Genomic DNA, 24245 nt, shown 5'->3' with positions numbered 1-24245 from the left:
CATAAAAGAAATAAGAAAAGAAAAAGATAAAAAAGAAAACATACAAAAATACATAAAAAAAATAAAAATAAAAATACAAAGTACAAAAAACGAATAGATACAAAAAAGTTAAAAACAAATCCATTTTTTGTAACTTTAAACTCATTAGCTTGTTTCCTTGACTTCCTCACATCTCCCCTTTTTGTATTCCCATTTAAATAATCAAATCAGCAAATCCTTACCCTCTTTCGTTTATCTTAACTCTATATCTTAACATATTATAACTCTATATTTTCATCCATTCTCAACTCATTTTTGCATATTCTCATTAACTTTGTTGCTAATGCCTCTTATTTTCAATCCATCATCATTTTTAACATTCATTAATTTTACAGTGTTTCTGAAGATAGTCTTTAAATTTCTTCCAATCTTCTTCCACCAACTCTTCTCCCAGGTCTCGGATTCTGCCAGTCATTTCCGCTAATTCCATATAGTCCATCACCTTCATCTGCCACTCTTCCAGGGTGGGTAAATCTTGTGTCTTCCAATACTTTGCAATGAGTATTCTTGCTGCTGTTGTTGCATACATGAAGAAAGTTCTATCCTTCTTTGGCACCAATTGGCCGACTATGCCCAGGAGAAAGGCCTCTGGTTTCTTCAGGAAGGTATATTTAAATACCTTTTTCATTTCATTATAGATCATCTCCCAGAAAGCCTTAATCTTTGGGCACGTCCACCAAAGGTGAAAGAATGTACCTTCATTTTCTTTACATTTCCAACATTTGTTATCGGGCAAATGATAAATTTTTGCAAGCTTGACTGGTGTCATGTACCACCTGTATATCATTTTCATAATATTCTCTCTTAAGGCATTACATGCCGTAAATTTCATACCGGTGGTCCACAACTGTTCCCAGTCAGCAAACATAATGTTATGACCAATATCTTGTGCCCATTTAATCATAGCAGATTTAACCGTTTCATCCTGCGTATTCCATTTTAACAGCAAGTTATACATTCTTGAGAGTATCTTAGTTTTGGGATCTAACAATTCTGTTTCCAATTTTGATTTTTCCACCTGGAAGCCAATTTTTTTGTCCAAATTATAGGCCTCTCTTATTATAGTCCAAATTAAGTTGTGTCTTTTCAGACTCCGTTTTCGGTATAAGTGTAATGTAGGCTTCCTTCTACGACTCTGGCGCTTTTCCCCCCTCCAAAATTTCATTACAAACCTCCTTTAGTGGTTGAATTAACCAATCTTTCAAAGATCTATAGTATTTTGAGGTTAAGCCATCCGGCCCTGGAGATTTACCCAACTGCATATTCTGAATGGCACCTTCTACCTCCTGTTCTGTAATTTTGTAGTTCAGCATTATCTTATTTTCTTGAGAGATTTTTTGTAATCCATTTGTTTTTAAAAATTGGTCTATATCAAATTCTTTCTGTGGCCCTTGTGTATATAACTCTTTAAAATACCTCTGGAAGCATTTTCTAATTTCCACTGGATTCTGAATGTTCTTTCCTTCCACTTCCAAATTAGTGATAGTATTGAGCTTTTGTCTTTTTTTCATTTGCCAAGCTAACAATTTTCCACATTTATTAGCCGATTCAAATGTCTTTTGTCTCATTTGTTTAATTTTCCATTCAATTTCCTGGTTCATCATCTTCATATATTGCACTTGATATAACTTTATGTCTCTCAGAATCTCTTGTGACTTTGGTTTCGCTCTTAGTTTCTTCTCACTCTCCTTTATTTTTTCTAAAATTTTATCTTTTTTTCCATTTTGGGCTCTCTTCTTTATTGTATTCTGTTGGATCAGAAACCCCCTCATAACTGCTTTACTTGCGTCCCAGATTATTCTTTTTTCAGTAGTAGTATTCAAATTTATCTCAAAATAGTCTCTCAAGGTTTTTTGGGCCTTCTTGATAACCTCTTGATCTCTAAATAAGGCGTCATTCATCCTCCATCTGAAGGAACCAATTGGTGTTAGTTTCATCTCCATTTTCACAGCATTATGGTCGGAGCAAGTTTTTGGGCAAATTTCCACTTTTCGAGTCTTAGGTGCCAGTCCTCTAGTTATCCATATTTGGTCAATTCTTGTCCATGTCATTTTGGCTTCAGAGAAGAATGTTCCCTCTCTTCCTAGGGGGTTCTTAATTCTCCAAATGTCAATCAAGTCCATATTGTCAGTCAGTTCAAAAAAGGTTTTTGGTAGTCTGCCATCTTTAGTTACAATCTGTCTCTGCGACTTGTCCATATTTGTAGATACCACTCCATTCATATCTCCCATCATAATGATGTTGTAATCCATATAGTCTAACAATGTCTCGTGCAATTTCTTAAAAAATTCAGATTTCCCCTCATTTGGTGCATAAACTCCTACTATTAAAAATTTTTCTCCTTGTGATTGAATTTCGATTGCCACAAATCTTCCTTGATCATCTTTAAAAACAAATTTCGGTGACAGGCTCTCTTTGGCATAAATTACAACTCCTCTCTTTTTAACCTTATCCGATGAAATAAACTCTTGACCCAATCTTTTATTAATCAATACTTTCCTGTGTAGCCTTATCACATGTGTTTCCTGTAAACAAATTAAGTCCAATTGTTCCTTTTTCAATAAATGAAAAACTTTCCTCCTCTTCTCCGGGGAGTTAAGTCCATGAATGTTCCAACTTAATAATTGCAGAGACATGGTGTATTTATTCTACTTTCCTCCAACTGCTCCCAGTAATTCCTCTTGTTCTGACGGTGGTATCACTTTTTCTAATTTGTCCAATCCCAAAGGTGGTGGTACTATGTCTAGTACTCCTGGTTTTAAAGCTCTTAGCTCTTCTAGAACTTCTTTTTGCAGATCTTCTTCGTGATCTCTCAGGAATTTTTCCTTGTCTTCCATTGATCTTATTTTGAACTTTTTCCCTTTAAAGGTAAAGGATAGGCCTTGAGGGAATTCCCACCTAAAAACAATTCTGTTACTTCTCAACAGGGCCACCAGATCTCCGTAGTTAGTTCTAAGATCCAATAAGTATTTCGGAATATCCTTGAATATCTCCACTCTTGAATCGTTTATTTCCAAGGTCTTCTGGAAGTGCAGACTCAGTATTTTATTTCTCTCTTCTTTCGTTCGGAGGGTAACCAAACAGTCTCTCTAGGCTCAGTGGTTTAACCCACAGCCCCACCTGCGTCCCTTTTGGAGATATGAGAGCCACTTTAAAATACCTCAAAGGCTGTCAGTTAGAAGGTGGAGCAAGCTTGTTTTTCGCTGCTCCAGAGGGAGCCAGACCAACAGATTCAAACTGTAAGGAAGGAGATTCTGATTGATCATTAGGAAGAACTTTCGACAGTGGAGCAGACGACCTCAAAAGGTGATGGACTCTCCCTCCTTGGAGGTTTTTAGGCAAAGGTTGGGTGGCGTCCTTCAGGGAGTCTTTAGCAGTGATTTCTACATTTCAGGCGGTTGGGCTCGATTACGCTCACAGTCCCTTCCAACTCTACAATTATACAATTCTATGATCAGGGATGGCACCCTGGAACTTATTGAAAGAGTGGTCTACAAATGTACGGATCTGTCATTCCCTGACGGCTGCCACATCCTCTCGACAGGAGAGACCCCAGAGGGAGCTGAGAAACAGGATGAAAGTTCAGCTGCTTCTTTCCTCTGGAGTCCACAAAGGCGGGGGGAGGGACAAGAGAGGGAGGGGTGTTAATAATTGCTTCTGACAAAATGGAACTGAAACAGATCCAAGATGCAGCAGTCTGATCTCAAGTATGAAATGGATGCAGAAGACCGTGAAATGCTGCCACCGTAATGGAAACTCACAAAATGGCACACATTAGCAGAGATGGAGAGGCCAGATGAATCCCTGGCAGCGGGGGAGGGGGAGGCGGTCAGATGTTGATCACCACCAAGGCTCAGAGTCTCAGGAAGTTGAAGCAGAATGAGACAGACAGGCCAGCGCCTGCAGAAGTGCCCACTTTACAGAATCACAAGAGCTGTAGGGTTGGAAGGGACCCTGAGGATCATCTAGTCCAAGCCCCTGCAGTGCAGGAATATCCACTAAAGCATCCATGACAGCTGTCACTCAACCTTTGCTGAAAAACTCCAATGAAGGACAGTCCATCTTCCAAGGGAGTCCGTTCCACTGCCAAAGAGCTCTTCCCATCTGATGTTGGGTCAGAATGTCCTTTCTGGCCATTTGAATCTACTGGTTTGGGTAGGAAACCAAGTTTGTCCCACCTTCCATATTATAGCCCTTATGATATTTGAACATGACTCTCATGTCTCCTCTTTTCCAGGCTAAACAAGAAGAAGAGTTTGGATTTGATATCCCACTTTGTCACTACCCGAAGGAGTCTCAAAGCAGCCAGCAATCTCCTTTCCCTTCCTTGCCCACAACAAACACTCTGTGAGGTGAGTGGGGCTCAGAGACTTCAGAGAAGTGTGACTGGCCCAAGGTCACCCAGCAGCTGCATGTGGAGGAGCGGGGAAGCGAACCCAGTTCACCAGATTACGAGTCCACCGCTCTAAACCACTACACCACACTGGCTCACCTCCCTCAACCGTTCCTCATCAGGCTTAGATTCCCTCATCAGGCTTAGACTCCCTCAATAAACCCACCTCCCTCAACCATTCCTTACCAGGCTTAGATTCCAGACCCTATCCAGGATTGGCCCTCTGGTCCACCCAGGCTGGTCTAAGCAGCCATGGCTCATCAAGAGCTCCCCTGGGCTTACAGCCTGACATCTTATTCACCTGGAGAGGGATCTCATGGTCTTCCCTTGTTTGCACAGAACACAGGGCACAGAAATGCCAGAAGCAACATAAGCTGTTGACTCACAAGTGATTGGGCATAAAAAGCCTAAGAAGAGCCTTGCTGGATCAGGCCAGCATCCCTTCCAGTCCAGTATCCTATTCTCACAGCAGCTGGCCAGAATGCTTTTTGGGCAAACTTGCAAGGAGAACACCAGAGCCCTCTCTTCTTCTGTGGTTTCCACCAACTGGCATTCAGAAGCAAAATTGCTGCCTCCAGCAAGTTAGGCTGATGCAGACTTGGAAATGTTTCAGGAGCTCTCGGCTGCCCCAACATTTGTGCTCAGCTTCTGAAACACACTGCATGCCACGAGCTCCTTTGGGAGTCACAACTTTCAGCTATGGCAAGGTCTGGTTGTGGGAGAGCTGCTCTGGGTAGGGTCCAGCTTGCAGGTGCTCAGAGGCGCTCCAGTTGGGGGTCAGGGACCCAGGGGCACCCCCTATTCACACATGCCAAAGCTGAGCTCTGGAAGCAGAGCATGGGGCTCCTCAGCGGCGCCATTGCACAAACAGTGCTCCTGAGCTGCGGCTTGCGCAAAGTCTACCCCATCAGCCCACTCTCCAGGCATCAGGGCCTGTGCCCTTCCTTAAGTCATAGAGATCCTTCCTTGGCGAAGCGAATCCTGCTCCTCCTGCTGCTGCTTCTTGCTGCCCTTCCCGCGGGAGACTTGCTGACAAAGGCCTGCGATAAAAATAGCCCTGGATTTATCACTCACGCTGTCGGCATGCCAAAGCAGAACTGGGGGGATGCGTGAAGGGGGCCATCTCCAAAGCGCAGGTCTTGCGGCTTCTCCAGTGTCACCTGCCCCTCCATGCCCAAGCCAAGAGGGCCATTGGCCTCATTGGGCACCCTGGGGTGGCCTCCCTCCAGGGCCAAAGGAGCCCAGCATTGAGGTGGAGATGAGAGGCAGCTCTTTCAGACATTGTCAGAAACTGCCTCCTAAACTACATTTCATGACTCACAATGGGAAGACAGGAATGAGGAACGGGAGGCTGGAGAAACAGCTTCCCGACGCCCAAACCGGGCTGAGCGCTCCACTTTTCCTAGGCCTTTCTGACTGGCTGAAAGCCCAGTCGAAACAGGGCAGCTGCCCACCCCAGACCTTTAGGAAAGGTGTCAAGGGCGATCGAAGTCCCGGCTTAGGACGTCGGGATCGGGGGCAAGATGGCGGGGTGGGAGCAGGAATGAGAGTCCAGAAGCCAGGGGTCCAAGGTTAAAGAAGCAGGGAGTCATGAAGTCACGGGTCAAGAAGCAAGGAGTCACAAAGGCAAGGGTCTGAGGGTCGGGAAGCAAGGAGTCACGAAGTCAAGGGTCCAAGGGTCGAGAAGCAAGGAGTCACGAAGGCAAGGGTCTGAGGGTCAGGAAGCAAGGAGTCACGAAGTCAAGGGTCCAAGGGTCGAGAAGCAAGGAGTCACGAAGGCAAGGGTCCGAGGGTCGAGGAGCAAGGAATCAAGGAGCCGAGGTCCGAGGATCAGGAAGCAAGAAGCCAAACGCAGCAAGGCAGGAAACAAGTTGCTGTGGCAAAGAGCCAAATGGAAATGTTGACTTATATCCCTTCCCGGCTCTTGCCACCAGGTGCTGTGAGTTAACAATAGGCCTCACCTGTGCAGCTGCACCTTGCCTCTCCAGAACAAACTTAGGAAGGCCCCAGTCCTGCGAAGCCCTACTAGTCACAGGGCCCGGCTCCTGCACGCACTCCTGACAGAAGGTGAGTCCTGCCCCTCTTGCTCTAGCAGGTTTGGGGTCAAGGTGGTGTGGGGAGGAGGCACTTTGCACAGCACAGTTAACCTATGGAACTCCCTGCCACAGGAGGCGGTGATGGCCAGCAACTTGGGTGGCTTCAAAAGAAGATTAGGAAAATTCGCGGAGGAGTAGAGGGCTATGGATGGCTAATGTTTCTGGATGGCAGTTGTTGAGACCACGGGAGGGGAGAGTTGTTCTTGTGTTCAGATCCTGCTTTTGTGGGCTTCAAAGCTGAGGCACCTGCTTGGCCACTGTGAGAAGAACAGGATGCTGGACTAGATGGGCCATTGGCCTGATCCAGCAAGCTCTTCTCATGTTCTCCTGGGGGGACATGACTCCCCATTGCCCCTTCTCTGTTTCCTTGGCCAGCAGGAAGCCTGGCTAGTTATGTGTGCATGTCCCATAGCTCCCTGCTAAAATCCCGCAACTTTTCATACCACAAAAGTTCTGATGGATTCTTTTTGACCTGCTTTTGCTGTGCTGGGGCACAAGAAGGAAGCAATGCAGTAACACTGGGGAAGCATTGCAGAACAATTAGTGAAGCAGCCTTATGTGCAGACAGGCCAGGGTAAATCCATGCCAATGTGTTGTTATTGCATCAATGACATGCTTGCTTGTTGGTATCTCTCTCCCTCTCCCTCTCCCTCCCCTCTCCATCATCTATATCTATCTATCTATCATCTATCTATCTATCTATCTATCTATCTATCTATCTATCATCTATCTATCTATCTATCATCTATCTATCTATCCAGCTATCTAGCTATCTAGCTATCTATCATCTCTCCATCTCTCTATCATCTGTCTATCTATCTATCTTCCAGAACAATTAACAAGACTGTCTTGTTAGATAGATAGATCTATCTATCATCTATCTGTCTTCCAGAAAGACAAACAAGACTGTCTATCATCTATCTATCTATCTATCTATCTATCTATCTATCTATCTATCTGTATGTATTTAAAACCTTGATTGTAATAAAAGCCTCTAAGTGGTTTGCAATAAATGTTGAATAATTCAATCCCCCCACCACAAAACCCACCAATTTGGAAGCCACCCGCCCCCTAGATAAGAAGGACCTTTTCACTCTTTCCTCTGAGAATAAGAAGGGAAGGGAGTAGTTGCTTTAAATTGTAGGGGTGCAGAATGAGGCTCCTTGCTGTCAGCTGCACAGAAGGTCACCTGTGGCATGGTGAGGTTGCCCGGGTGGGGTGCATTGAGGATGAAGGCAGGGGTTTGTTTGTTTTTTTGCAAATAATCCTTCCTTGCAAGTCTTCAAGGTGAGGCTGGACATCCCGTGCTTTCTGCACTCAGATCCAAGTGGGTTTCAGACTTGGCCCTGCCACTTCCCCTCCCCCAACCTGGGAAAGCCGCTCTTTAGTGCTAAATTGGAGCAATCGCCAATCTGGAGAAAACCCAATCCATGTTTGCTCAGATTCAGCAGTAAACCGAAGGAAAGCTGTGAGGTAAGCCCTTAGCCAGATAGTTAATTGGCAGCCATTGAGAATGAGCTTTGAGATGCATTATTATAATTATAATTGAGAGGAACAATTCCAAGTGTTGGTGCTGACCTTTAAAGCCCTAAACGGCCTTAGCCCAGTAGACCTGAAGGAGCATCTCCACCCCCATTGTTCGGCCCGGACATTGAGGTCCAGTTCCAAGGGCCTTCTGGCAGTTCCCTCCCTGCGAGAAGTGAGATTATGGGGAACCAGGCAGAGGGCCTTTTTGGTGGTGGCTCCCGCCCCGTAGAAACAAACAACTATTTGACTTTTAGAAGACATCTGAAGGCAGCCCTGCTTAGGGAAGTTTTTAATGTTTGATGAATTATTGTATTTTAATATTTTGCTGTAAACTGCCTAGAGTCGCTGGGGAACCAGATGGGCAGGGTATAAATAAATATTGTATTATTATTATTATTATTATTATTATTATTATTACTTATTGTTGCTATTACCTCAATAAAATACTCTGAGTCTGGGTGTGGCCCAAATGCTCACCATGCTGGCTGTTGGGGTGGGGTGCCCTATAGCGTCTGCAGGAGGGTCCAACTCTGCTCTAGAGTGTGGTTCTTCTTCCCTTGCCCCACAGTAAGCAGGGTGGGTCTGAGGCACCACTGACTCTATAGGATTTCTGCCAAGGGGCGCAGATCTGGCTGGCCCCTTCCCCGATAAAACTGCCATTCTTGGCATGCCTCTCCCTCCTGGGCAAATACTGCCTCCCTTTCCGTTTGCTGCCTGCGCAGTTGGCCCCCCCCCCCCAAGAGAGGAGGCCGATGGCACGGATGGGCAAGAACCCACATGGGGGGCCTCTGCAGCCATCTTCCGAGGGAGACATGGAAGGGTGGAACTGGGAGGGCAGCCCAGGAGGCAGAGACCCTTTCCCTGGCCCCACTGCTGGGCTCTCCTACCTGGAATGCTGTCTGGCTGTTGTAGTTCCGGATCTCCTTGCTTGCACCACGGAAGAGAAGGACCCGAGCGCAGCTTTCCTGGCAGGGGAAAAAGAAAGGCAGAGTGAACTCTCCTGATTTATTTTTTATTTTTATTTTTTTGGGGGGGAGAGCAACATGGGAACAGCCTGCACTGCCAGACTGGCAAATCAGAGTCAGAGGCCGAGGAACTTCTGGGTTTCCCGTGGTCCGCAACCTGAAAGCACGTAACCCGAAGCGTTTGTAACCCGAGGTAGGGTAGGGTAGGGTTGGGGGCACAGAGGATGAGTTTCTGGAACTGGGGGGGGGGAGGGAGTGTTCCCTGAAAAGGTTTGAGAACAAGTATTTTACTTTCTGGGAAAGAAGGAGAGGTGTCAGTTAATGAATGTTGAGTGATGTTGGATTGAAATTAAGTGGTTTCTAGCTGTAATGGTACAAAAGAATACGAAAAAATGGTTCTTTTTTTTCTTTGTATATAAGTAAAAGTTTAAGCTACAATAATTTAAGAAGTTGGATAGAAAATAAGGTGTTTTTTAACTGTAATGCTATGAGATAAGGATTTGCTGGATAAATAATTTGAACTGGAATACAAGAAGGGGAGGCATGAGGAGGTCAGGGAAATATGTTATTGAAAAATAAGTTGTGAACTTTATGTGTTTTTATTATTTTTTCTTTTTAATTTTTTTCTTTGTATAAAATGGAAAATTCTAATAAATATCTTATGGGGAAAAAAAGAAGAAGGAGAGGTGTCAGAACTTGCAGAGTAGGCTTGAACCTCTGCTGACTTGGAATCCCTGGACCCAAGACTCAGCTTCAGCTACACTTTCAAGTCGTAAGGGGAATGCACTCAGTGGTTTCCTTTAAACTGCTCTGCATATCCTGGAGCTGAATCTTGAGGAGGGCCAGCTGGGAAGAATCCCCTTGAACACCCCTTTCCCTTCATGCAGGCAAAAGGGATGCAGAATCACAAAACTGTCATGTTGCAAGGGACCCCAAGCGTCATCTAGTCCAACCTGCCTGCCTGCAGAACTGCACGGGTGCAGAAGGAGGAGGGCTCTTGACCGCCTTCAAGGGCTGGTCTGCCAGGGGAGGGGGCCCAAGGTCAGAGCGAGGGGAGGCAGGACTCACCTGGTTGTAGAGAGCACAGACGTGGAGGGCTGTGTTCCCGGATGCGTTCTGCGCTGTCATGTCCGCCCCATAGAAAAGAAGGTGCTCTAGGTGTTGAACATGCCCATAGCGACAGGCCTGTTTGGGGAAGGAAGGAAGGGGGGGCAGAGAAGTCTCAGTTCAGGTGGTTGGTCACACGGGGGACAGCAGCAAGTGCTGGACTCAACAAACCACATCAACCGTGCCCCCCACTTTCTATGGCCCTCCACCATCACCCTCCGAAAAACACACACACTACAGGCTCGCCTTCCTCCAACATTGAATTACTTATTCTAAATCATCTATGCTGCATTTTGCAGACATGATTCCATAGCTGAAATAACACTTTAGAAAGGCGTTATTTTGGTGGGGGGCAGGGTGGGGGTGAGTGGGATCCACCAAGATAATAATAGTCAGTTCCAAAAGTCAGGTAGTTGTTTATTTCCTTGACATCTGATGTGAGGGCATTCCACAGGACGTGCGCCACCACCGAGGAAACCCTCTGCCTGGTTCCCCGTCACCTCACTTCTTGCAGGGAGGGAACTGCCAGAAGGCCCTCGGTGCTGGACCTCAGTGTCCAGGCTGAACGATGGAGGTGGAGACGCTCCTTCAGGTCTACTGGACCGAGGCCGTTTAGGGCTTTAAAGGTCAGCACCAACACCTTGAATTGTGCTTCGAAACGTACTGGGAGACAATGGAGGCTCCTTGTGCTTCGTATCATGGGCCAAACATCATGGGGCTGCCTTCCACTAAGGCCAGATTCTCCCTGTCCCAAGGACAGCCATGGTTGACGTGCCAGCCAAAACCATTCAAAGGCACTCCCGGCCTCTGAGGCTAACTGAGCCTCTGGTGACAAAGATTGATCTCGGAGCAGCCTGCAAACTGCCACCGTGTTTTTTCAGAGGGAGGTTAACCCAATCCAGAACGGGCAACCAGTCAGTTTCTCGGACATGGGAACAATCATCACAACTCCATCAAGTTCAGTTTATTGGCCTTCATCCACTCCACCTCAGACAACAACCCAGATGATGTACGGCCTCTCCAGACTCAGGTGTTGCGGAAAAGCAGAGCCAAGTGTCATCTGTGCTCCAATGGCCTCCTGCTCCAAAATGCCACCATAACCCAGTGTAGCAGCTACCTCACTTTCCCCAACGTGCTGGAGCACAAGAAGGCAGGAATGCAGTAACATTGGGGAAGCATTGCAGAACAATTAGTGAAGCAGCCTTATGTACGGTCCAGGGTAACTCCACACCAATGCATTGTTATTGCATCGATGACATGCTTGCCTCCTGCTCCAAAATGCCACCATAACCCAGTATAGCAGCTACCTCACTTTCCCCAACGTGGGGCCTCTTCCACCAGGCAACTGCTTGGGGGCTGAGCTCCCCCTTCCTGGGTGCTAGCCTCCCCACCCACCCACCTGCAGCCGCCTCGCAGCCTCACCTGATGGATTTCTTGCCAGCCGTTTTCGTCGATGCAGCCCACCTTGGCGTAGTCGTGCAAGAGGAGCTCACAGCAGTAGGGGTCCCCTCCAACCATGGCACTGTGGTACAGAGGCGTTAATCCACGGCTGTCCTTGTAATCTGTAGAGGCACCCAGGTCTAACAGCGTCTGCGCAAACACAGTCACAGGCAGGCAGGGGGGGTCGGTCAGTGGTTGCTGGACCTCTCGGCGCGAGAAAGGCGAGGGGGCGGGGCAGAGGCAGACCACACACCCAAAATGCCAGGACGCCGTTCCAGGACCTGCAGGAGCACCGCTAGGAATTTGGAGGGAGGCGGGTTGCTGGTTTTTTTAGCAGCTTTGCCCACCAAGGATGCAGTCCAGGAATGCCTGGGTATGAGGTGGAAGTGGCAAGAGCTGGTTTCCTGGCATGGCTCAGGGTGTGAGAGAAGGTGGTCTCCCTTCTCCAAGTCTCGAAATGAATTTAATTGGTGGCTTTAGGCAAGCAAAAATCTCTATTGGCATCAGACCCCATTTGCGGCCCAGGAAGACTAAAGTGGCCTACCATACAAGAACGTTGCACACATTACTGACTTAATGTAAACAAAGCATTTCATGAATGCATAAAATGTGTTATATGAACCATCATCACCATTCTTGGAGTTGCCGTATTTTTTTTGGTGGGGGGGAATTCACAACTTAATCTTGGAGATGTTGATTTTGCTGTGGTTCTTTTAATTTTTTCATCTTTCGTCTTATTATGACTTGCATGGGGATTGTTTAATCTTGCTGTGCACCTTTCGATGTTTCAGTTTGCTGCTCATGACTACTCTTGTTATAGTTTCACAATATATTTTTGCTGCCGCGTAAATCTTTGCATGCTGTGAGCTGCCTCGAGCGTGGTTTCAAGCAACAGAAAGGCGGCGTGAAAATAAACTATGGTGATGATGACGAACATGTAAATGGTGCAATGCGCACCGTCAGATGACCCTAGTGGACCTCAGAGCTTCATTTCCACATCCCCAATTTTATTAAGGGGATAGCAGGGCCGGCCCAAGACACGCTGGTGCCCAAGGCAAACCCCAAAATGGCAACTGCCCTCTTGTGGTTTCCAGCAACTGGGATTCAGAAGGATTGCTGCCTCTGGCACTGGAGACAGAGCAGAGCCATCCTGGCAAGCAGCCATAGGAAGCCCTCTCCTCCTCCTTGAAGTTGACTACCGTATTTTACGCTTCATAAGACACACTTTCCCCCTCCTAAAAAGTAAGGGGAAATGTGTGTGCGTCTTATGGAGCGAATGCAGGCGGGAGGCTCTGCTCAGTGCTCCCTTTAAAGAGCTGCGTGGAGCGTGTGTGCGGCTCTTGCTGGCTTTTCCCTGAGGAGCTGCCCGTCGTCCCTTCCCCACCTCCTGGAAAAGCCAGCAGGCTCGGCTCGGCTCTTTAAAGGGAGCGCTGAGCAAATTCAGAATATTTTCTCTCTTGTTTTCCTCCTCTAAAAACTAGGTGTGTCTTATGGTCGGGTGCGTCTTATAGAGCAAAAAATACGGTAATCTTCTTCTAAAGCCACCCAGGTGGGGGGGGGCAGGACTGCCTCCTGTGGCAGGGAGTTCCATAGGTTAACTCAGTGCTAGATGGTCCGCCTCTACAGGGCAAGGGAGGGTGGTCTCCAGGCTCTACAGGAGGAGCAAGCAGGATGCAACGATGAGAATCAAGGCATTCGCCCCCATCCCGTTCGGGGGCAGTGTGCTAAGCCACCTCCCCATGCTTGCCTCCCCCCACGCACCAAGAACATCCAGAACCTGCAAAGCAGCCAGTTGTGACACCCCCAGACACAGGAAAGTGGCCCCCAGCATGGTGAGTGGGAAACACCCCCCAAAAAAACCCCACAAGGTTAGGCAGAGGTACTGGGCAGATGCATGGGAGGCCGGTCAGCTCTGAGACCCTCTGCTCAGAGGTGGCAAACTCATAAGGGGGAGAGGGGGTGTGGTGGAATTGAGGGGGGGGGGCTAATAAGTAAAGCGAGCCGAGAGCAGCAGGAGGAACAGGAAAGAGGCTCCAGGCAAACTCACCATCAGGGCAGTGTGATTCCGGCACCGGACAGCTTTGTGCAGAGCCGTCATGCCCTCTCGCGTCCGGAAATCCAGGTGGGCACCTCCATTCCTCAGGGCTTTGATCATGTCGATACAATACTCCAGCTGGGCGGCCATCGTCAGGGGGCATTCTGGAGAGGCCCCCACCCCGCCCCAGGAAAGAGAAGGTGCACATCTGAGAAATGTGTCTGGAAGAAGCGCCCCATGAACTCTTGGCCCAGCCCCACAACTGAGGAGGGGTGGGCTTGCCTCGCAGCCCCCATCCCGCTGAAACCTGCCCCCTCCCCTCCTGACGGGACCTGCCCTAGATCTCCTGCTCTTTCTGCCGGGAAACAGTAGCAGTGGGAGTTGGGTCTGGGATGGGCGAGAGAGCAAGAAGCTGCAGGCAGGTCAGGACTGGTCCCAGTTCATCGCTGGTATCTAACACCAAGTAAAATTGCTAAAATGTACAAAACAAGTTCAAAACTGTCTTGGAAATGTAAAGAGAAAGAGGGTACTTTTTACCATATGTGGTGGACATGTACATTGGTAAAGACATACTGGAAAATGATATATAATGAATTAAAGAAAATGTTCAAAAATACATGTCAAATCGCCAGAAGCCTTCTTACTAGGTATAATGGGTGAAGAGTTACCAAGAGAAGACAAAAGACTTTTTATGTACACAACGACAGCAGCGAGAATGCTTCTAGCCCAGAGATGGAAGGAAGGAGAAGTACCAACAAAAGAAGAATGGCAGACGAAACTGATGGAGTATGCGGAGATGGCAAAACTGACGGGGAAGATCCGAAACCAGGAAGATCAAGTATTTTCTAAAGACTGGAGTAAATTTGTAATTTATTTAAAAGACCACTTTAAACAGCTAAAATCTGTGACAGGGATGCAATGACACTTGTAATGTGGAAATATTTTGGATAATTATGGTTATTTAACAGATGGATAAGGGTAAAAGATGCAGCAAATATTTAATTTTTAACGTCGAACCCATGGAGGGAGCGAAGGAGGTCCGAAGGTTCAAGAACCTTGTACTTTAATGTTTGAAATGGTTATGTTAAGATGTATAAAATGATGAAAAAACCAATAAAAATATATTTAAAAAGGACTAGTTCCAGGGCTTCAGGCAAGGAAGATGCCCAGACCCACCTGGTTTTGCAGGTGCTCTGCATCACTGAGCTATGGCTCTTCCTCCTCAGAGAGAGAGGCTGAGAGTTGTCAAGTGAGCACTAAAAGAGGGTGAGCTACTGGATCACTTGGAGGGATCACCTGGTCCAAGCAGGAATTGGAAGGAAACCTCCCAAAGCACCCCCAACAGATGCTGCTTCATATCCTTTAACTGGGCACATCCTGACACCAACAGGGGCAGCAGGATTTGCCCCAGGGGCACAGTAAAGTCTGGAAATATCAGGAGGTCTTTGGGCATGGAGGGGAGACCAGTGGCGTTTCCGAAAGAATAGTAGGAAATAAGTGCATCAGTTTTCGTTATTCTTTAAAGCAAAGTGCAACAGATGTTTGCATCCATGTCTTGCTGGCTAGCCTTGGGGTGGTTTGCTAAACGTGTCTGAAGTGAAGCTGTTTCATTCTTGTGGGGGCATTTCCTCAGCATGGGGGTTGGCCTTGTGGGATGTGAAACACAACAGCAGTCAAGTACAATATTCCTAGAGTGGACATGTTTACACTTGGGGAGGAATGTTTGTCCAGCCAGCAGGTCAACTTTCTGTTTCCTTCTGGGCTGGGACAGACTTCCTCTGCATGTGACTAGTGGTGGGCGTGGCCTCACCTGTGCAGGTAACGACAAAAGCACAGGGCAGGGCAGCCATCTCTCTCTCTTTGACTACATGCATCGAAGAAGCAACATCTGCTTAGCCAAAGATGCTCTCTTAGCCAAGAGAGGACAGAGGGACTGTCTCCTTATGAGATAGTTTCCAGGTGTATGTTACTTTTCGAAGCTAAGTCTGCCTTCTGGGATCCGATTGTGAGCAGAATGTAAGTAAACTCTTTTTATACTTTTATAGAAGGCTGTGTTGTATCTTATCTTTTATGAGGGAATAAGGGGGAAATACCAGAACAGTTATTATAGAGGCTTTAGCGGGCCTGAGCAAACACATCCGCTGTGAGTTTAAAAAAGGGGAATGTTACTCTGCTAAATTGTGAACTTGTTAACACAAGTTGGAAAGGCTATAATCAAACAATATATCCTCTCCTGCATCCCTGAACATTCCCACAGGCCTAGCAGTCTCCTGCTCACAGGTGGAAGTAATTCAGATGCCCTCTCTCATTGAGTTCATCTATCTCCCTCCACCCCACCCACCCCCGGCAACAAAAGCAGAAAGTCAGGATGGTGGAGCTCAGAAGCTCAGGTGACTAATTCTCAAAGTGTGTGGGATGCTCAGCCACTCGGGCACACACACACACACACACACACCCCGGTTGAAAAGCAAAATGAAAATGCAGCCATGGAAAACTGCAGTTTTGGGTTTGTCACCCAAAGTTAGAAGGGGCAGCTAACCCCACTCCTCCCAGGCCATTTTTTCCTGCTCATCAGAAAAGCCCTCTCTCATCTGACCATAGGGGGCCCCTCTGGGCCAGCATCCTGCCTCACAATGGCCAGTCAGATGCCCCAAAGAGAACCCCCAAAATTAAGCAGCACCTGAGTGCAACAGCCAAAGATCTCTGCAATTCTGAGCAGCTATCATTCAAAGGGCAGCAGAGGCAGAACACAGCCATCCAGTGAGGCTTTGCTCAAGATCTCCCTCTCTTCCCCCTTCCTTCTCTCTCACAGACACACACACAGGAGAGTTTGTCTGAGAGGGGAAAGTTTTTGTTTTTTAAAAATAGGTAAAGGTAAAGGGACCCCTGACCCTTAGGTCCAGTCGTGGCCGACTCTGGGGTTGCGGCGCTCATCTCGCTTTACTGGCCGAGGGAGCCAGCGTACAGCTTCTGGGTCATGTGGCCAGCATGACTAAGCCGCTTCTGGCGAACCAGAGCAGCGCACGGAAACGCCGTTTACCTCCCCGCCGGAGCGGTACCTATTTATCTACTTGCACTTCATGCTTTCGAACTGCTAGGTTGGCAGGAGCAGGGACCGAGCAACGGGAGCTCACCCCATCACAGGGATTCGATCCGCCGACCTTCTGATCGGCAAGTCCTAGGCTCTGTGGTTAAACCCACAGCACCACCCACGTCCCTAGAGTGGAGTTAGGCATTAGTGATCTTCAGCTTTTTAGTTTGGGACTTAAGTCTTTTGCAGAGCTGGGATGCCTCTCCCCAAAATAATAATAATAGTATTAATAGTAATAATAATAATGGTAAATAATCAACCCACTGTCCATCTCCCTGGGTCTTCACTTGAAAGGTAGGCAGAGGAACAGAAACTTCACTCCAACAAATCACATCTCCTAAAAGCCTTTTCCATCCCAGCGTTTCTCCCTTCCTGCACAAAGCGTGAGGTGCAAACAGCAGCAGAAGCTGGATTATTTCCAGCCCATAAAGGTTTACGAGCTCACAGCTGCAAGTCCCCTGAAGCCTCTGCATGCCAGAAATGGAGCACAGAGCCGCCCCGGCCTGCTGTGGACTCAGCATCTCGTCCGGAGCCTCTGAACCCGACCTTTCCCAAAACCCCAACAAGCCGCTAAGATCCCTTCTGCACTTGGGGAGTCAGAAAGCTCTCAGGAGCCTGGAGGGATAGTCTGGCTTTGAATGACACTGGGATGGATAAATCCAAGGGCAGAATCTCTCTCTCGCTAGAGAAAGCCTGATATTTTTGGTGGGTCATTTGAGGATTCAGTACGGGAGCATGAAATCTCTGAAGTGCACGCAAAGCGTTGGAAACCTGGCTTTGTAGCCACAGCAACCCAGCAGCTCCTTTCCTGGCAAAAGGGCCTTGCCACTTCCCGCTTGGAAAGGAGAATCATGGAATTGCAAAAATTCTCCGTCTTCCATGGGACAGTCCTTGATACATCATATCTCCTCTCAGCCTCCTCTTCTCCAGGCAAAACACACCCAGCTCCTTCAACCATTCCTTACAAGGCTTGGTTCCTAGATCCTTGATCATCTTGGTCGCCCTCCTCTGCCCATCTTCTAGTTTATCAACATCCTTCTTAAATTGTGGCACTCAGAACTGGACACAGTATTGCAGATATGGTCTGACCAAGGCAGACTAGAGTGGGACTATGACTTCCCTGGGACGCAGGTGGCGCTGTGGTCTAAACCACAGAGCCTAGGGCTTGCCGATCAGAAGGTTGGCAGTTCAAATCCCTGCGACGGGGTGAGCTCCCGTTGTTCGGTCCCTGCTCCTGCCAACCTAGCAGTTCGAAAGCACATCAAGTGCAAGTAGATAAATAGGTACCACTCCGGCAGGAAGGTAAACGGGGTTTCCGTGTGCTGCTCTTGTTCGCCAGAAGCAGCTTAGTCATGCTGGCCACATAACCCGGAAGCTGTCTGCAGAAAAACGCCGGCTCCCTTGGCCTATAGAGAGAGATGAGTGCACAACCCCAGAGTCGTCCACGACTGGACTTAATGGTCAGGGGTACCTTTACCTTTACCTTTATGACTTCTCTTGAGCTGGACCCTAGACTTCTGCAGCCTAGAATAGCATGAGCTTTTTTTTGTTCCTGCATCACACTGTGGACTCATGTTAAGCTTGTGGTCCACTAAGACCACTAGATCCTTTTCAGGCAGGCAGAAGCGATACAACCTGCTCTGGTACCCGGAGTGGCGCCCATCCCAGGGGGTGTGACGCGCATCCCCGGGGGTGTGGCACACTGCCCGCAGTGCATGGTGTGCATCCCAGGGTGTGTGCAGCAAGCGGTGTATGCCCGGGGTGTGTGTGTCGCCAATCGGGGGTCAGCATTTTGTCACCCCCTTTCGGAATGGTACCCGGAGAGGACTGCCCCCCCAGGAACACCACTGCAGGCAGGGAACCTTTATCAGGACTCAGCTATACAGCTGCAAATATAACGTTTTAAGTGTGTTTTAAGTGCATTATACAAAAGTGACATTAGATGGCGGTGGTGAGCTATGGCAAATTCAATATATTTTTCACAGTGTTTTTTTTTAAAGCTTTTTCACAGCGTTTTTTTGTGTGTGTCTAGATTCCTCCCCAGTCCTTCCTGAAGATGCTGCCAGCTGAGCCAAGCTGAGGCCTCTCCTCATCTCTCCTTTGGAGGAGGCTGGGAGCGGCAGAGTGAGACACTCTGGGTTGATCCTTTCTCCCAGCTGCTGAGTGGTAGAGAGGACAGAAAATGAAAGGGACAAGGAACGAAAGATCCCGACAGAACTCTCTCCTTTTTCCAGACGCCCAGCCAAATGGCACTGGTGACACTTGCAGCGATTCTGCACAGCAAGGCTAAGCGCCACAGTCCCAGATAAGGAGATATTGATGGTTTCTATTTTCGGCTTTTATTTTATTTTTCTCCTGTTTGCCAACTGGCAAGGAGATCGACCAACGTTGCGGCGTGTGCTGATCGTCCCCCTCCGCTCCAGCACTGCATCTCTCGGTAATTAATTGTTGTTCGGGTGCGAGCAGGGAACTTGCACGCTTTTGCTTCATAAATATAACAGGCAGCAATATCGGGCCAGCTAACCATTTGCTTAAATTATACATAACGCATTTTGTCTCCTTAAAGGGCTAAATGAAGTTTATTAAGCTTGCCCTTATTGGTTATTAAACCTGAGCCTCCTTGGGTCCCTTCGCAGTGGCCTCCTGCCCCCTTCTGCACCCACCAGAGACTCCTCAATGAGACCTTTGAAGGAGGGGGGGAAGCAAGGGTGCCCCCCCCAAATGCTGCTGCAGTGCAGCCACCACCATCCCTGGCCATTGGTCACACTGACCAGTGGGAATAAAAACAGAGGAAGAGCCTAATGGATGAGGCCAAAGGAAGCCTGTTTGGTCCATCACCCTGTTCTCACAGTTGCCAAACAGATGCCTGCGAGATGCTGGTGGGAGTCCAGAAAGATCTGACCACAGCCAGGTAGAGAAAACCCCTGGAGGAAAGAGCTGGTGTCAGCTGGTCTCACCTCCCGGCAGGAAAGGGGAGCCCTGGGACTTCTTCTGGGCTCCAGATCTTCCAACATCCAAGGGACTTCGTTTTGTTTCTTATATTTTTTAACATATTTTTATTATATTTTCTGTTCTACAATTTTAAATACTCGTTTTACATCCTTTAGATATCAATGACATCCCTTCTCCTCTTTCCATGGTTACATATCACAAATCCCTGCATATTTTACAAAAAAACCTATACCATTCAGTATTCCACGCAGGGACGTCCAACTCCTGATAGACTGCGATCTACTCATAGCATAAAAAAACTCGCAGTGATCTACCCATTGTTGTTGGATGGACCAAAGTTGGTGAGCTTTTTAGGAAGCCACAGTTATTGTTTTCCCTTTTTTGGGGGGGGGGGGAGATAACTGATCTACCTGTTGGACATGCCTGCTTATTGCATCCATCAAAGCTTGCTTACACTGTTGAATTTATCTTAATGCTGCCAGCATTTTCAGCTGTACAGAGTTATTTCCCATATACAGTCATATCTCTAGTTGCGTTAGGTTCAGGCTGTGGATTTTCAGGTTGCGAACGTGGCAAACCCAGAAGTGTATACTTCTGGGTTTCGCTGTGCATGCACGCACAGAAGCATTCTGTGTGCTTTGCACATGTGCAGGAGTGCTCTATTGTGTCACGCACATGCGCAAAAGTGGTGCTCTACTTACGGAGTTTTTGGGGTGCGAACGGCACCCCGGAACAGATCGCATCCGTAAGTAGAGGTACCACTGTATTCAATAAACGTTTTCCAATCTTCTCTAAATGTATGTTCTTCTTGTTCTCTTATTCTATGGGTTAAGTCTGCAAGTTGTGCATGTTCTGTCAACTTTAGTTGTCATCCTTCTTTGGTTGGGACCTCGCTTGGTTTCCATTTTTGGGCTAACCAAACATGGGCCGCAGTTGTTGCATACATAAACAACCTTTTTGGGCACCTGGGAATTCCAGTCTGAATTACCCCCAACAGAAAGGACTCTATTGCTTTGTTTATTGTAAAGGAAACCAGCACAGCTTTGAGCTAATCCAGAGGCGGAGGAACCTTTCTCAGCCTGAGGGCCACACAACCTTCTCAGCAACCTTCCAGGGGCCACATGGGAATAGTGGGCAGGGCCACAGACGAAAGCAAGAAGAGCAGCACGTGTCATCTTTACTCTGAACACTAGGCTGGTTTCTACATGCAGACCCCCAGACCCCTCTGTCTCCCCACCTAGGCAAGCAAGAGGCATGAACAGAGTGCAGGGGCCCATCTCAGCCAGGCACGAGAAGTCGGGGAGCAAAGCAGGGCCGGTAAGAGCTGCGGCCTGGGGAGAGTCCCAAGGGCCAAGAATGGCGGCTTTGAGGGCCACATTCAGCTTCAGGGTCTAAGGCTCCCCATCCCTGAGCTAAGCCCCTGCCTGGTCCTTTTCCTTCTTGCTTTCCTGACCCCCCCTCCAGCTTCCCTTGCCCAAGCACCACCCAGAGCCTCTCCTTGCAAACATCCCTCTTCTCACCTCCGCTATCCGGGTCGTGGAAGTTGGGGTCCAGTCCCTTCTCCAGCAGCCTGCTGACCTTCTCCACGTTCAGCGTCTGCACATATTCCATGAACTTCTTCAAATTCGCCTGCGGTCAGAAAACCCCAGAAGAAAGACGTGTTAACGCTGATTTGGAACATTTATAGACTCACTAAACACTTATAGCTTTGGGTTTGTTTTTGCTATGTATTTTGTGTTCTCATTTTGTTATGTGGTCAACAGCCCTGATTCTTCAACATCAGCTTCGTTGGACTGGTCATGTTGTGTGGATGCCTGATGATCATCTTCCAAAGCAACTGCTCTATTCCGAACTTAAAAATGAAAAGCGTCATGCTGGTGGTCAACAAAAGAGGTTTAAAGACTCTCTCAAGGCAAATATTTTAAAAATGTAGTATAAACACCGACAATTGGGAAACACTGGCCCGTGAGCGCTCCGATTGGAGAACAGCCTTTGGCAAAGGTGTCATGGGCTTTGAAGACATTCAAACTCAGGACACAAGGGAGAAACGTGCTAAGAGGAAGGCACGCTTGGCAAATCCACACCGGGATCAACTCCCATCCGGAAATCAATGTACCAACTGTGGAAGGACGTGTGGGTCCAGAATTGGCCTCCACAGTCCCTTACGGACTCATTGTTAAAACCATGTTTATGGAAGACAATCTTACTTGGCTATGAGGGATCGCCAAAGAAGAAAGAAGAAGAAGAAGAAAGGTCTTCAGAAGAAGGCTGGTATAATAATAATAATAATAATAATAATAATAATAATAATAATAGACACATGCTCATTAGCAGCTTGAAACTAAACAATGCTATTTCCTGCCCCTCGTTGCTTTTCAAGTTACGTTTCATGGAATTACTGAATTGTAGAGTTGGAAGGGACCCTGTGGGTCATCTAGTCCAACCTGCTGCAACACAGGAATCACAGCTAAAGAGTCCCTGACAGATGGCCAGGCACCCTGTGCTTAGAATCCTCCAGTGAAGGAGAATCGGCCACCTTCCGAGGGAGTCTGTTCCACTATCAAATAGCTCTTGCCCTCACAGACATTTTAGCACCTGAGGCAAACCACAAAAGGATGACCGCTCCCTGCTGGGGAAGAAGGGGTGAGTGAAAATCAAGAATGAGGGGGGGAATGAAGAGCTACATTGGGATCTGTTGCTCCTGTGGATTCTGCCGCCCGAGGCAGCCCTCTCGCCTTGTCTCATGGGTGGGCTGGTCCTGGGAGCAGCTTTCTCAAATGTACGCACCTCAGCTTAATGTGGCTGATGTTTTCGAATCGGACGGAAGCTGCTTTGAGGGGAAATGAGCCAAGCAGCATTTCTCATGAAACTACAGGGGAGATACGGATTGTGGCAATTTCCACGTGCACGTGGTTTAAAACACCTGTGATGGGAGCACACTGGAGCCTTAAATTGCACACAGCCTTAGAGTGCATAGATGAGGGCCCTCACATACCAGTTGTGCATGCAGAAAAATATGGATTGTTGGCAAGATGTTGCCTCCCACGACCATTGTGGGATGTGATCCATGAGAGGCAGTCAAGTACAACATTCCTTGTAATGCTAGAGAAGACATGCGAGGGGATGTTTGGTCCAGCCAGTCGAAACTTCCTGTTCCTCCTGGCTGGAACATCCTTCCTTTTGCATGTGATAGAAGGTGGGCGTGACCTCACCTGTCCAGGTAACAAAAGGACGAGTCACGCAGCACACCTCCCTCTTTTTGATTTCCTTCTTCGTTTGAACAGCTTTTCAGCTAGGACTCCTCTGTTAGCGTTCAGCTAGCAAAAGCATTGGGATTATTCCCCCATATGGGGTAGAGTCACACGTACATATTTGTAACTAAATCTACCTTCAGGAATCCAGCTGTGAACTGATGTGAGTAAACTTCTTTTATTGACCTTGAATAAGATTGTGGCATCTTCATGTTTTTAAGAGCGATTCAAGGGAACTTACGAGGAACGTGCAATTCAATCTCAGACAGACTGAGAGGCTCACACGAGCCTGCAACATGCTGTGCATGTAAAAAAAAAGGGCGTGTAACTCTGCTCCATAAAGGAACTTGCTAGCACAAGTTAGGAAGGATATTAATAAACAATATATCCTCTCCTGCAACCCTGAACATTCTCACAACCACTGGGTGATTGATGGCACTCACACATTTCCCTGTACTTCCAGTGAATTTGTACCATGCTCCAGAAGAAGCTTCCCCATTTTCCTGTCATTGCGGACATTCGCTGTACAACTAAATAGCCAAGACTGGCAATCTGTTTCCGGCCTCTTGCCTCTCAGCAACAGCTTCTCTGGGGGACCACAGGACATCTGCGGATCTGCCGGAAGACATCGCGGGGGCTGCCTCCTTTTATTTATATCCCTTGTTTGCATGGTGCAGAAGCGCCACTCTTAAGTGGCACAATCTCCCCCCGGCTGCCTCACAAATCAAAAGCACTCAGAGAGACAAGATCAGACCCCTCAAGGCCACCTCTCCATCGGGGGCCAGCCGGCGGGAGTCGCTCTTGACCAAGTTTTGCTTGCCAGCGGCACCTTCTGCCTTCAGGCTCCCAAGCAGATTTCACCGTTACGCCTCTCCCCAAGAGAACACGGGCAGATGGAGGGCTTTGCTCATGTATTTAGCTTGCCGTGCCCTGCCCACCACCCCAATTAGACAGCTTGGCATGTGGATGACTTCATTTAAGTGACTTTGAGACGGCTGCTGGAAGGTGGCTGAGCGAAGGTGTGTGTGCTGGTCCCAGGGGCTAACCGAGAGGCGGGTCTGAGTCCAGTCCAAGGTCAATGGTGCCGTATGGAAGCTGTCCATCAAAGCTGTAGCTGGGTCCAAGGCAGGGAGTCAGGTGGGGTCAGGAACTCTGGCAGAAGAGCAGGACAGGGTGCAGGCAGGAACAGGCTAGCAACAACGTTGCTCCCGCATCCTGGGACTGGGGCTGGCTGGCTTTTATCTGCCCCAAGGCATAGGGTGGCCCTGGTCCACAGGTGACTCGCCTCTCCTGGCCTAGAGGCGAGCACTCCTCCTGCGGGAACTTAGTTCCCTCCACCTCTCTGCCCT

General features: G+C 48.1%; 1 protein-coding gene across 11 annotated transcripts in view; it reads right to left on the bottom strand.

Moving 5' to 3' along the window:
• SHANK3 (SH3 and multiple ankyrin repeat domains 3) overlaps positions 1–24245 on the bottom strand; it is a 430757-nt gene that overhangs the window by 244877 nt on the left and 161635 nt on the right. For 10 of the 11 annotated variants that reach the window (XR_014538733.1, XR_014538734.1, XM_083572536.1 and 7 more), the window contains 5 exons: positions 21166–21274; positions 13615–13766; positions 11550–11717; positions 10089–10205; positions 8943–9020 (listed from right to left, as the gene is read on the bottom strand). Coding sequence is in view for 9 of the 11 variants with exons in the window: in XM_083572536.1 (XP_083428662.1) it covers positions 8943–9020; positions 10089–10205; positions 11550–11717; positions 13615–13766; positions 21166–21274 (624 nt within the window). In the remaining 2 variants the exon portion in view is untranslated. Of the gene's footprint in view, positions 1–8942; positions 9021–10088; positions 10206–11549; positions 11718–13614; positions 13767–21165; positions 21275–24245 lie in introns of those variants that run through there. The other variant, XM_083572535.1, reaches the window with a different exon arrangement.

This window comes from Podarcis filfolensis (assembly GCF_964270895.1).
Source record: "Podarcis filfolensis genome assembly, chromosome: 10".
NCBI classification, from domain to species: domain Eukaryota; kingdom Metazoa; phylum Chordata; class Lepidosauria; order Squamata; family Lacertidae; genus Podarcis; species Podarcis filfolensis.
This window is presented reverse-complemented; position numbering and strand designations above follow the sequence as displayed.